Here is a 12691-nt window from a genome sequence, read left to right as displayed (position 1 = left end):
AAAACTATTATTTTTTAAATAAATTTAATTCTAATATATATCTCATAAATAATAATATTATTGGATTTTGATTTTTTTTAAAACAAATTATTTACCTTAAATCTAGACATAACTAAAACTTGTTAATATATTTCAATATTAGGAATAGGAATAGGAATTAACTATTTAAGAAATAGTATAAATTTTCTTTAAATAATAAAGAATAATTTGAGATTTTTTTTCTAAAATTTTATCAAATTTTTTTTAACAATTTTTCTAACCTAGTACAATCATAACTTTATTTTTTAAAAAAAAAAATCCTAATTGCAACGTTATTCTACAACTAAAATGCATAGAATTAGGATCACAAATTCTAATACTCCTATGTCCTAATAATTAGATTTCTGGATTATGAACAAAAAAAACTACTCACGCCTAAATCTAACGCAAAAAACTACTTTATTTAAAAAAGAAATTGTATTAATATTTTAATGAATTTTTTAAATAAAATTTCAAATAATTACATATTTTATTGTTTGGGTTAGAAAAACCGTTTACTTTTATAAACAAACATGTTACTTTAATCTACATAAATCACATGTTGGTTAGAGATTTTTTACGTTATTAAATTATTCGTGTGATAATAAGTAATTTTCACTAGTAAAAAAATCAAATTAGCCGTTTTTTTTTTGCAATGGATTCCTAACCTAAAATTAAAAAATATATTTTTTTTCCTTAATTAATTGTAATGAGGTTAGACTATTTACTTATATAAGTCTAGAAGTAAATTATAAATATTTTTTACTCCATATATTTGCTTAGCTTATTGTATAAAGACTTGAGATTATATTATCAATTAAAGTACCAAAAGCATAAAATATTTAAAATTTGATAATATTTTATATGCGTGTTTTATCAAAGAAAAAAAAGTTTTCGATATATAATTCCTCCAATTGTTTTACTTGCAACAAAGTTGACTTCAGTACTATTCATCAAGCAATTTGACTTTTATATTGTCGGTAATCTATAAGTTAAAACATATTCATATGAGATTTTGTTTAAATCGTTTCGATTCAAAGTTTATTAATGATGAATTTTCATAATTTTTCGATATGTATACTTAGAGATATTAATATTAGACTTGTACATTGGTAAGTGTGAAAAAGAAAATGCAAGTAAATAAGAAGTTGAGTGTAAAGCCGAAAACAAGAGAATAGAGGGCCCTAGGGTTAATTATAACATATTTTGAATAATATTAGTACGTAGGAAAAAAAAATTAGGGAATTACATTAACATTTGTTAATTTAATAGGAATAAGTTAAACTATTTTTAAAAATTAATTTAATATAGTATAAATATTTTTTAAATAATTGAAAATAATCATATCTTATTTTTAAAACAAAAAATACTCCACTTTTTAAATGACAAATAACGGATAATATACTTGAATAATAAGCAATAAAAATAGGTTAACTTTTTTTAAAATTAATTTAATATGGAATTAAAGATTAAGATTTTGTTTAGGTGATGTCTAAGATGTATAATATAGAATCGGGTGATAAACGTTGTGGAAAGTAGCTATTGATGAAAAAAATTAATTGGGATGAAAGGATTAAAAAAAGGAAGATTAAAAAAATGAGCCATATTTAATGATGTTAAAATTTTGGAATAAAAGGAGATGAGAAGTTGAGTCAACTTGAGTGTAAAGCTAAAAGGAAAAAGAGAAAGGAGGACTATTTATATAATATAGTAATGGCTTTGAGAGTAGAAATAAGGATTTTTATTAAAATGTCAGTTAATTGGTATTTTGTGTGTAGATATGTAAGCTGTAATAGGCCTTCAAATACTTTATTTCTTGTAAAATGACAATCTACTTCAACATATTTTGTTTTTCTTGGAACATGGAATTCTTTGTAATATGAAGTGCTGAATGATTATCGACAACTAATTTAAAATTTGAAACACTCAATTATCGACAACTAATTTAAAATTTGAAACACTCAATTCTTATAGCAGCTCAACCACCCAAGTAACTTCTTAAACTGTTCCTGCCATGGCTCTATATTTAGTTTCAGAACTTGATTTAGAGACAAAACTTTGCTCCTTAGACTTTGAAGATATAGAGGGCATTTGCCAAACAGAAGGATATAACTTGTTATCGATTTTCTTAAATCTTTACATGCTCCCCAATCGGAATCGGAGAAAGCGTGTAAAGAGAGCTAGTAACTACCTTATATAAAAGCTTCTTTGTATGCTGTTGGCTCTATATATGTTTGTTTCATAAAGGGCAAGAAACTATGTTGCACCAAGATGTAGAAAGACTGAAATTACATTTATAATCTGATTTTCTCAAAAAGTGATCAATGACTTGTAGGATGTTGTGCTTCTCCTTCAACTAACTCTTTTGCATTGTCAGATCAAATGATTTGAACTTTGAGTATTTTTAAATTTAATGAAGTGCAACCAAGTAAATCTACTAAAATCATCAACTATGGTTATGAACATATTATATTTTAGTCTTGTCATTTGTCTAAAAGGCCCCATATATCAACATGAAGCATTTATAAAGGAGTTGTAGACTGTGTAAGACTATTAGTAAACACAAATTCTTGTAAGAGACGATCTCTATGAAAAACCATCTCTAATTGGGCCAACTCATTATATACTTTGTAAAATTCTGTAAGTAGACATTAACAATAATGTAAGTACACATTTAAAGTATTGAAAGTAGACAATACGGATACGAAAATAAGCATTAAGGATAATATAAGCATGCATTAAGAATACGATAAGCAAACATTAATCTTTAATGTGTTGGGTTTGAAATACGCCTCTCAAAAGACTAGCTGATTAGTAAAAGAAAAATTTTAGTTTGCCTTGCTATAAGACAAATTGTACAAATGAAGTGCTTATTTATAACACTTGCATATTCTTGTTTAGAAGCAACTTTGAATATAGGAAGTATTAGTCCATTTGAACTTTTACCAACAAGCAAGAGCTTCATCTGTGAAAGGCCCTGAATAAAACAATATTCTGGAGTAAATATCATTTTTATTGACATATCATGACATAATTTTTTTATTGATGGAACATAAAAGACTTTTTTTAAAGCTAAGGATTTATCTAATTTAATGTTTCCAATGAACTTAACAGTGACTCTTCGCCCATCAGGTAATAATAATAGTATATAGGTAAAAAAAAAAAATTAGGGATAACGTTTTTTAAATTAATAGGAATAGGAATAGAAATACGTTAACCTATTTTTAATTACTTTAATATAGTATAAATTTTTTTTTAAATAATTGAGAATTATTGTAGACTTTTTCTTCTGAAATTATATCTTATTTTTTAAAACAAAAAATACTCTCATTTTGTAAGTGATAATAAATAACAATTAATGAATAATATATTTGAATAATAATAGCAATAAAGATAGGTTAACTTATTTTTAAAATTAATTTGATATAGTATAAATTTTCTTTAAATAATTAAGAATAGTTTTTAGAAATTTTTTCTCTAAAATTATATCTTATGTCTATGTAAAGGTTTAGCTGTTAAAGACAATAAATTTGGTAATTATTATGAATTCAATAGAAAACATCTAAAGAATATTCAAAATGAAAATTGAAATAATTACCAATTTTATTTTCTAACATAAGTTTTGCCAAATACCAAACTGAACAGAACTAGACTTACTGCAAACTTCAGCAAAAAAAACAAACCCAAGTCAGATTCATCCAGAAACATAGCTTTTCACAGACGAAAAGTGCACCATACTACAGCTTAACATAATCGGAGCTTCATCACTTCAGCGGTCGACAATGATTGTTCGACGTTCAAGCATTACAACTGCCAACAGAAATACAGAATCTTAGCATATATAATTGCCTGCATACATTCTAATTGATACTCCGACGAATACTACTGGTAATTCAATGACTCATGAAATAGGACTGTGCTAATCACTAATCAGAATGCTGCAGCATATACACAGTCAAAATCCAGAGAAATTACCAAGTTGAATGGTGGGTATGCTTGTTTGCATTCAAGTATTCTGCAAGTATTACATATTGGCCTTTCTTTCCCATCGTTCTTTCGTGTCTAGCCTGTCAATTGAAACAATGAACACGAATACCCTTATAAGATAACACACTCTACGCATCAATGTCATCCAATCATCATCATCATCTATCGTACCCGGTATATCCCACTCAAAGAATCAATCATCGGAATTCGGAGGGCTGGATGATGGTAGACCATACCCTTATCAAAGGAGATAAGGAGGTTGCGGTTCATGTGACCCTCAGCTCAAGCAAGACTAGTGTAATATAATCACAATACATACACATATTCAATAAACAGGAAAGAGAGTTATGGCAGCTTAAAGAAAATTACCCCCAATGCAACTTTTTCTTTTTCAATACAGGATGTAAATCGATATGAGAAGTTGACGATGATCCTTCATTACTATCCTCGTCTTTCGAGCTGCTTCTAGCACTTACTTGTTTATCGATAAGGTCATTCACACATCCTTGCTTATCAACTTCTTCACTTAATTTTTCTTTTTTATCTGAAATTGTCACACATATTGCAAAAATCCATTTAACATCCCATCTATGTAAGACGAAGTAATACTCTCATCTCAAATCATATTAGTAGTAGTAGACATATAATTGATGCTACTAATAATAGAAAGTAGATGAACCTTTCGACTTCCTTTTGTTCTTTATCTTTGTTTTCATTTGCAAACGCCTCTTATGCAATTCCTACCAAATGAAAATCAATATCCGATTACACACATTGCAACTAATTTACAAGTTTGCAACTTGCAAGCAATAACCACAATGGAAATTAATGCATAAGATTACATTAACTAGACAGAGAATATCAGTGAGTTCCTCAACATTTATAAAATTGAAACAAGTGAGAAAAACAAACAAACAAACAATTTTATTACAAGTTATAACAGAAGCATTACAAGTTTTTGCTCCTAAAGTATGTCTTGACGTCTTTCAACCCTCCCCGAGTCCTAATCATAGCTTGGGATATACACGTTATGATGATAATGATTAGAGAAAACAAACAGTTTTATTACAAGTTACAACGGAACCATTACAAGTTTTCGCAAAGTACGGTCTGGCGTCTTTCAACGTTCTCTGAATCCTGATCATAGTTTCTATATGAGATATACATTGTATGATGACGATTAGAAAAAAAAAATAGAAAAAAAAAAACCAACTATTTTATTACAAGTTACAAAAGAAGCATTACAGGTTTTTGCTCCTAAAGTATGGTCTTGCGTCTTTCAACCCTCGGATCCTGATCATAGCTTCTATATGGGATATATGTGGTATGAAGATGATGATTAGAAAAGGTAAATTTCTACCATATTTGTTATTCAATACAAGGAAATGATTTATAATTTGTTATTCAAATCACAATTCATGTAAGAACATACATAATGCTTCAACTTCCCAAAAAAAAGGTAAATTTCTACCATTATTTTGATATCCAATACAAGGAAATGATTTATAACTTGTAATTCAAATCAAAATCCATGTAAGAACATACATAATACTTCAATTTCCCCCAATAAAAAAAAAAGGAAATCAAAATACATTCAGCGAAAGCCCAAATAAATGGCAAGAAAAAAAATTGAAACCCTAAATCAAAAATTAATAAGTTGAAACTTAGAAACAATTACAGAATTATTGAAATCAAATTAAACCCTCTTAACTACAACAGAAAAACAATTTGATTTGTTAATAAGGCAAACTTACACACTTTATCTGTTAAAATAGAAATTGGGGTAAGGGTTTGAGAGAAATACCCGAAATTTGGCGAATTGAGCTTGAGAAATTGCAGAAGATTTGGAGTTGGGTCTTCTATCATCTTCCTCCATTGTTGATTAGCTTTGCTTCTCAATTTTTTCATTTGAAAATGTACTGGATTATTGGATCTTAATCAAGTCTTTTGTTTGGGTTGGGTCTTAATCTTGTCTTGGTCAATAAAACCCAATGACAAATTTATGGATTAAGGTTGCTAAAAGTAGATTCAAACTCATAAAAAGAACCGTCCGAGAATTCCTTAAAAAAAAAAAAAAAAAAAAAAAAAAATGAGACCATCTCATTATATAATAGATCCATACAAGCATTTCAAATTATTTATAGTAAATAAAAAAATTTAAAACTACCTCTAAATTTTTTTTTTTCAATAAATTAAAATTAAAGCGGCCCATATTAAGTCGTTTTACGGTGATACAAACCCTTGTTAGGGTGATACAAAAATTTTACACTCGACTTACCATAATTTTTTATATTGACCTAAATTTAATCCAAAAGTTGATGTGAGATGTTAATCACTAGACATACTTCACAGCTTTGGGTATGGTACTATTACTAACCAAAATAAACTAACTCAAAATCAACTTAAACTCAAATTGATCGAAAGCATACTTTATTTGGAGTCGAATGCCACCGGGCCCATCAAGTAATGATCCCGACTTGAATTTAACTTGATTCAAATTCAAAAGTCAAAATTAACTTGTATTGTTACTGCCTCCATATAACTTTAACTCGTGATAATTTGGAACCCAACCTAATACGGATATAAATATTGAGTTGACCATGAGGTATAGACGTATAGTGATCGACAATTGACCCAAGCTTAACCTGTTCACTCAAGACTGGACACATACATGACTATTTTTTGTACATATTCCTGTTATTACACAAAAGGCCAACATTCGAGATTAACTCAATTGAATCTCACATGCATCAAATTGTACTGACCCAAACTCGAATTAATTTGGCATATATTTGATATAAATCTAGGTAAAAGTGACATAAGAAATTATTTTTAAGTAGATTTTTAATTAATATAATCCATATTTGACATAACATAGCTCCATATCAATTTATTTTAAAATTTAAAACCCATATTTATTAGACTCGAATATTATTCAAGTCGATTCAATTAATTAAAAAAAAATATATAAGAAAGTTTAAACATCCAATAATTTTTTACGATCAAATGTAACATAAATCAATTTAAATTCGACTCAAATATATATAATATGAACTCAGAAATTTATTTATCAACCTCAATATTTTTATGGGACCTTTCGTTTTTATGCATTTGTTAATTACATAGAAACATTTTGAGATTTATTTAATAGAATTTTATTAAGTATTCTTAAGTGTTAAGATATTTAACTTTGACTTTTGAGTTTTTTTTTTAATTAATTTTTGGGAATCGAAATGGTGCTTTAATTTTGTTCATGTCATGTACTTAGACGCAGATTGCACATCATACTAACTTGTGATTAAAGCCATTACTTTTTTGGAGTTGAATGAGTTCTTAATTCATGGATAATTCTTATTAATGTAAAGTTGAATATGATATTTGCTGTGAAAGGTTAATTAGAAATAGTTTTTTATTAGTATTATCATTAACAAGAGTAAAATTACGTATATTTGATCCCCACAATTTAAATCCCTTTTCAAGAGAACGATTGCGTATTTCCGACCTCAAAGCTCAAATTATGGTTTTATTAAAAATAAAAGTTTACTTGATTATTATTATTATTATTATTATTATTATTATTATTATTATTATTATTATTATTATTATTATTATTATTATTATTATTATTATTATTATTATCATTACAAATGGACACATGGCAAGCTATTAGCTAGTTCCCTTCATTTAAAAAAAGGCTATTAATCAAATGCTTCTAACACTAAATGACTTGACCTTTACATTTTCTCCTAAATTGTTTTGCACCAACAACAATTTGTGTCATAGCGAAAGTAAAGAACAAAAAACAATAACAAAAACAATAAAGATTCAAACAAATAATAAAGAAAGTCACACCGAGAAATTTAACATGGTTCACTATCTATGTGATAGCTATATCCACCGACACCGAAAACGAACTTTCACTATAAACTGAGAGATTACAAGATGAACACGAGACACCATAACATTGACTCTCCAAACTTTTCTCTATTAGTTTCTCACTTTGTGTTTTTTCAATCATATTTACCTAATTCTAGTTACATTGGAGCTTTATGTAGTATATCTCATATAACAAGAAATTAGGCTAAGAATTACAAAGATAACCGCCCAAAATAAGGAAGTAGCCGCTCAAGAATACGTGAAAAACGAACTCCCAATTTTCCCGTACCCACAGTCGACTCGGCTTCCACAGAAGGAGTCCAGTCGCCGAGTCGGCGTATGCCACTGACCAAAACACACAGATTTTCAATACCCACAGTCGACACGGCTGAGTCACACCAACCTCGTGCCGCCGAGTCGGTGTTCCTCTATGGAAAAGTCCTCCATTCAATGCTTGCCGACGAGTCGTCTTCTTCCTTTGGCCACCATTGTTCATCTTATTCCGTATCCCGATTCTTGTTCGAGTCACCAAATACCAACAATTTGCTTGTCAAATAACAACTTATTCATACAAAGGTTGACTATGGAACAAGTGTAAACCGTATACTTGGAATAGACATAATTATTATTTATTAATTTCAATTTGTTCTTTGTTTTGTCTACCTATAAATTGGACTTTGACCTTATAGAAAGTTAATTAGGATTACATAAACTTGATTCAAGGGAGAAAATATTTATATTGTAATTAATGTATTTTTTGACTATACATCAATGTGAAAGGATTCTAGAAATGTAGGAGAAAGTAGAATTTATCGAGAAAATATTATAGTGCAACAAGAATTTGATATGGTTGTTAAATATATTTTGTGAGATTAAAAATTCAGCCTTGTTGATGTAATCTTTCTAATTGGAAAATGGTATGGCGCAATAATAATAAGGAATATTAAGTAGAAAATATTCACTTATATTAATTGTCTCCTAACATTTTATATATATATATATATATATATATATATATATATATATATATATATATATATATATATATATATATATATATATAATGTAAGGAGACAATTTATCACTTATTCCTTACAAAAGATAAGTAATCAAGTTTACAAAATAACCAAACTTCAGTTAGATTTAGAAAAGTATACAACAAAGTAACTAGCTCTAAAGAACTAAAATTTTATCTCAATTTGAATAAATATCACTTTTCTCAACTAAAATTCCGAGTTTAATTCTCATTTATCTCTTCTTTTATCAGCCTATCTCGTAATAATAATAATAATAATAATAATAATAATAATAAAAAGTTAGGTCAATACCTTAAAATTCAAAAAACACATGCAATTGCCCCTAATTTACGTTGTACCAATTCAAAAACATTTTAGCGATATAAATTGCAATCAAACATATACTTTTTCCTACTTGTCAAAATGCACTAACTTTTCATAATTATTGTGAAACAAATATGGCTAATTTAGGCCAATTCCTCTTCTTTGCCTTGGGTTTATCAATTGGCCTAACAATTGGCTTCTTTCATCTCTTAACCATACCTTTTTCCCTTACTTCTTGGTCACCATCCCTCACCTTCCCCTCCCCTTACTTGGCCTTAACGACAACCTCGCCACCACCACCGCCATTACGTTCGACGGTGCCAACATTGGGAGGTGATAGTTTGATGCATAATATGAGTGACAAGGAGTTAATATGGAAAGCTTCAATGATCCCTCAAGTGGAAGGGTACTCTTATGATTATACTCCTAAAGTGGCTTTTATGTTCTTAACAAAAGGGTCATTGCCATTAGCTCCATTATGGGATTTATTCTTTAAGGGTCATGAAGGTTTATACTCTATCTATGTTCATACTCATCCTTCTTACACTGATTCTTGGCCTCAAAATTCTGTTTTCTATGGGAGGCGAATTCCTAGTAAGGTAACCACTTTACTTTACATTTCAATTATTTATCTCTATTATTTTATTCTTATTATTTGATTACTCATATAATAATCTACCATAAGTGTTGAAGTGTTTGATTGAAAGTACTTTAGGGGAAATTTTTATGAGGGCACTTTAGTAATTTTGTAGGTTAATTTGCATCAAGTTCTTTTTTTTTATATTTGGGGATGAGGAGAAATCCCATTAGTCAAAAAGAATTACTATGGGCATAATATATTAGCACATTTAAAAGCTAATTATTAAAGTGATCAATTATAAAAATGAGCTAATTATATAAATCCGTCTCATAGTAAGATGATTTCATTCAAGATGAGTCGAAGACATGCTAACAAATCACAATGTAATCTATTTTTGTGGGGTAACGTGTTTTTTTATTACATTTACATCAAAAATATCAAAATGTTTTACATCCTTTACAATTATTTCATAATGTTTTATTCAAGACAATTGAAAAGATACATAAAATTTTTCTATTTGAGTCCAAATTCGCTTAAGCCACACCGATCCATAATTATTGATGACTTTCGAGCCCTCTTTACATTGGGCTTACGATTTGTTTGACGTTCAATAGTGTTAATTAAGCCTTTTTTGGATAAACTCACCACATGCCCAAAAGTAAGAAAATGGGCCAAGACTAACCAAAACAAAAATAAATAAATCCATCCGCTAACAAAAACACAAGACGAGTCATCTTGTACACAAATTTTTTGTGAGAAACGGTATCTTTAGAGACCATCTCTGATTAGACCGACTCATCATATTTTTTTTTAAAAATATTATAAGTATGCATAAAAAATGATATAAGTAAACATTTAAAATGTTGAAAGTAGGCATTAAGGATACGGTAAGTAAGCATTAAGGATAATGTAAGCAGGCATTAAGAATACGGTAAGGATGCATTAATCTTTAATGGACTAGGCTTGAGATACGTGTCTCAAAGAGACGGTCTCTCAAGAGACTAGCTGCATCTTGTATGAGATCATCTCGCCATGAGACAGTCTCACACAATCAAGTCCATTAATTTAATTAACTATTTTAAAATTGTAAGTAATCACTTTAAGACTATTAAAAAGCAATCACTTTAAAATCGTAAACTCTAAGTGATCCCTTCAAGAATATAATTGGTCACTTTAATATAATAAATGACCACTTTAAAATTATAAATATACATTGAATCAGTCCAATAAAAATATTCACTATAAGACCATCTCATTTATAAAATTTGTATTAGAGCTATTCAAGAGCTTACATTAAAATTAAAAGAAAAAAGTAATTTTTACTCCAATTGACATAAAAATATAATTTTCTTTAGAATATTTAATTTATAAAATTCTTGATATTTCAGGAAGTGGAATGGGGAACTATGTCTATGATCGATGCAGAAAAACGACTGATAGCTAATGCCTTATTAGATTTTGGCAATCAAAGATTAGTGCTTGTTTCTGAATCATGCATTCCATTATTCAATTTCACAACAATTTACAATTATCTAATGCATTCTAAGACTAGTTTTCTTGCCTCCTTTGATGACCCTAGAAAACCTGGTCGTGGACGTTACAACCCCAAAATGTACCCTAACATAACCCTACAAGATTGGAGAAAAGGATCCCAATGGTTCGAATTTCACCGACGACTTGCTATTCATTTGATCTCGGATAATAAATATTACTCGATATTCGAAGAACATTGTAAACCGCCATGTTACAATGACGAACATTATTTCCCGACTCTTGCACACATTCTTTTTCCTGAATTGATTGCAAATAGAAGCGTTACATGGGTTGATTGGTCACATGTTGGACCTCACCCTGGTCGATTTATTAATCGAGATATAACAGAAGAGTTTCTTAACAATATTAGATTTGGATCGAGAAATTGTACATATAATGGGGATGTAACATATATGTGTTCTCTTTTTGCTAGGAAATTTGTTGGTGATACCTTAAAACCTTTGCTTCAAATTGCTCCCAAATTACTAGGGTTTAATCCTTAACAATTTGTTATATTTGAATTCAATTTATTTCACATTTTTACTTATATACTCATTGTTTAGGTTGTATATATTATATCATTTTGGATAGAATGTTTTGTTTTTTCGAGTTAAAGTAATGGTTTATTCTTAATATCAAAAAAATTAACTCAACAAAAATCTTGAGACGGTGGTTGACGACGTCTCGTGATATGTTATTATACTTTATTACGCCTCCTCACACAAAAATCCTTTAGAATGGAAGTGTGGTTACAACACATAACTTCCTCATAGTATTCGTTTTTCATTTCTTTCCCTAATTCATCTCTCACAGTACATGATGTGTAGAAATTAGATTTATAGGCCAAAAAATATTGAATTTCATTTAAAACTTATCCCATTGAACAGAGGCAAATCTAAAATACTAGTATAAGATTAATCCAAAACTCTACTCCATATGTATTGAATAAGCTCGACTTTCATTATTTCATATGTTTTATGATACTCAATAATATCAATAATTATTAATGATCCGAATTATGGTATAGACAGTTTAAACCAAAATTCTCTATGACCTTAAATAAACATCATTTTACTAGATTACTTACAATTTGGTACAACAATCCTCGAAGAATTCATTATGGCCCTGCCTTAGAGTAAAGTTGCCCCAAGTCTGGGCTACAGGGTGAGCTAATCCATTAACGACTTGGTCCATGATCAAAATGGTCCATGACCAAGGCATGTTAGAACAATTAGATTAATTTTCCGAGAGAATTCTACGACCGTATTCTCCGTTATGAGTATGAATTGTTGTCTTTTTTTCTCTTCCCAAATCCTGATCATAGTTTTTTTATTAGCAAGATACATCAAACCGTATG

At 28.9% G+C, this 12691-nt stretch overlaps 2 protein-coding genes across 3 annotated transcripts; one reads left to right on the top strand and one right to left on the bottom strand.

Annotated features, from left to right (window-relative positions):
- Window positions 1–2159: 2159 nt before the first annotated feature.
- LOC130802275 (uncharacterized) lies at window positions 2160–6028 on the bottom strand. 2 transcript variants are annotated; one of them, XR_009039764.1, is made up of 6 exons: window positions 5810–6028; window positions 4685–4745; window positions 4375–4549; window positions 3994–4085; window positions 3676–3828; window positions 2160–2995 (listed from the first exon to the last, which is right to left on the bottom strand). XR_009039764.1 is itself a non-coding variant. In XM_057666221.1 (5 exons), exons 1-4 carry the CDS (start codon window positions 5879–5881, stop codon window positions 4043–4045), a joined length of 351 nt encoding a protein of 116 aa, XP_057522204.1. In that variant the 5' UTR covers window positions 5882–6028; the 3' UTR covers window positions 3604–3828; window positions 3994–4042. The 2 variants fall into 2 exon arrangements, 1 of the variants encoding a protein (XP_057522204.1); XM_057666221.1 differs by lacking the exon at window positions 2160–2995 and having other exon boundaries at window positions 3604–3828.
- A 3301-nt stretch (window positions 6029–9329) lies between these two features.
- On the top strand, window positions 9330–11837 carry LOC130802274 (glycosyltransferase BC10-like). The gene is made up of 2 exons (XM_057666220.1): window positions 9330–9820; window positions 11190–11837. Exons 1-2 carry the CDS (start codon window positions 9356–9358, stop codon window positions 11835–11837), a joined length of 1113 nt encoding a protein of 370 aa, XP_057522203.1. The 5' UTR covers window positions 9330–9355.
- The last annotated feature ends 854 nt before the right edge of the window (window positions 11838–12691 follow it).

Source organism: Amaranthus tricolor, chromosome 16, assembly GCF_026212465.1.
Source record: "Amaranthus tricolor cultivar Red isolate AtriRed21 chromosome 16, ASM2621246v1, whole genome shotgun sequence".
Lineage (NCBI taxonomy): Eukaryota > Viridiplantae > Streptophyta > Magnoliopsida > Caryophyllales > Amaranthaceae > Amaranthus > Amaranthus tricolor.
This window is presented reverse-complemented; position numbering and strand designations above follow the sequence as displayed.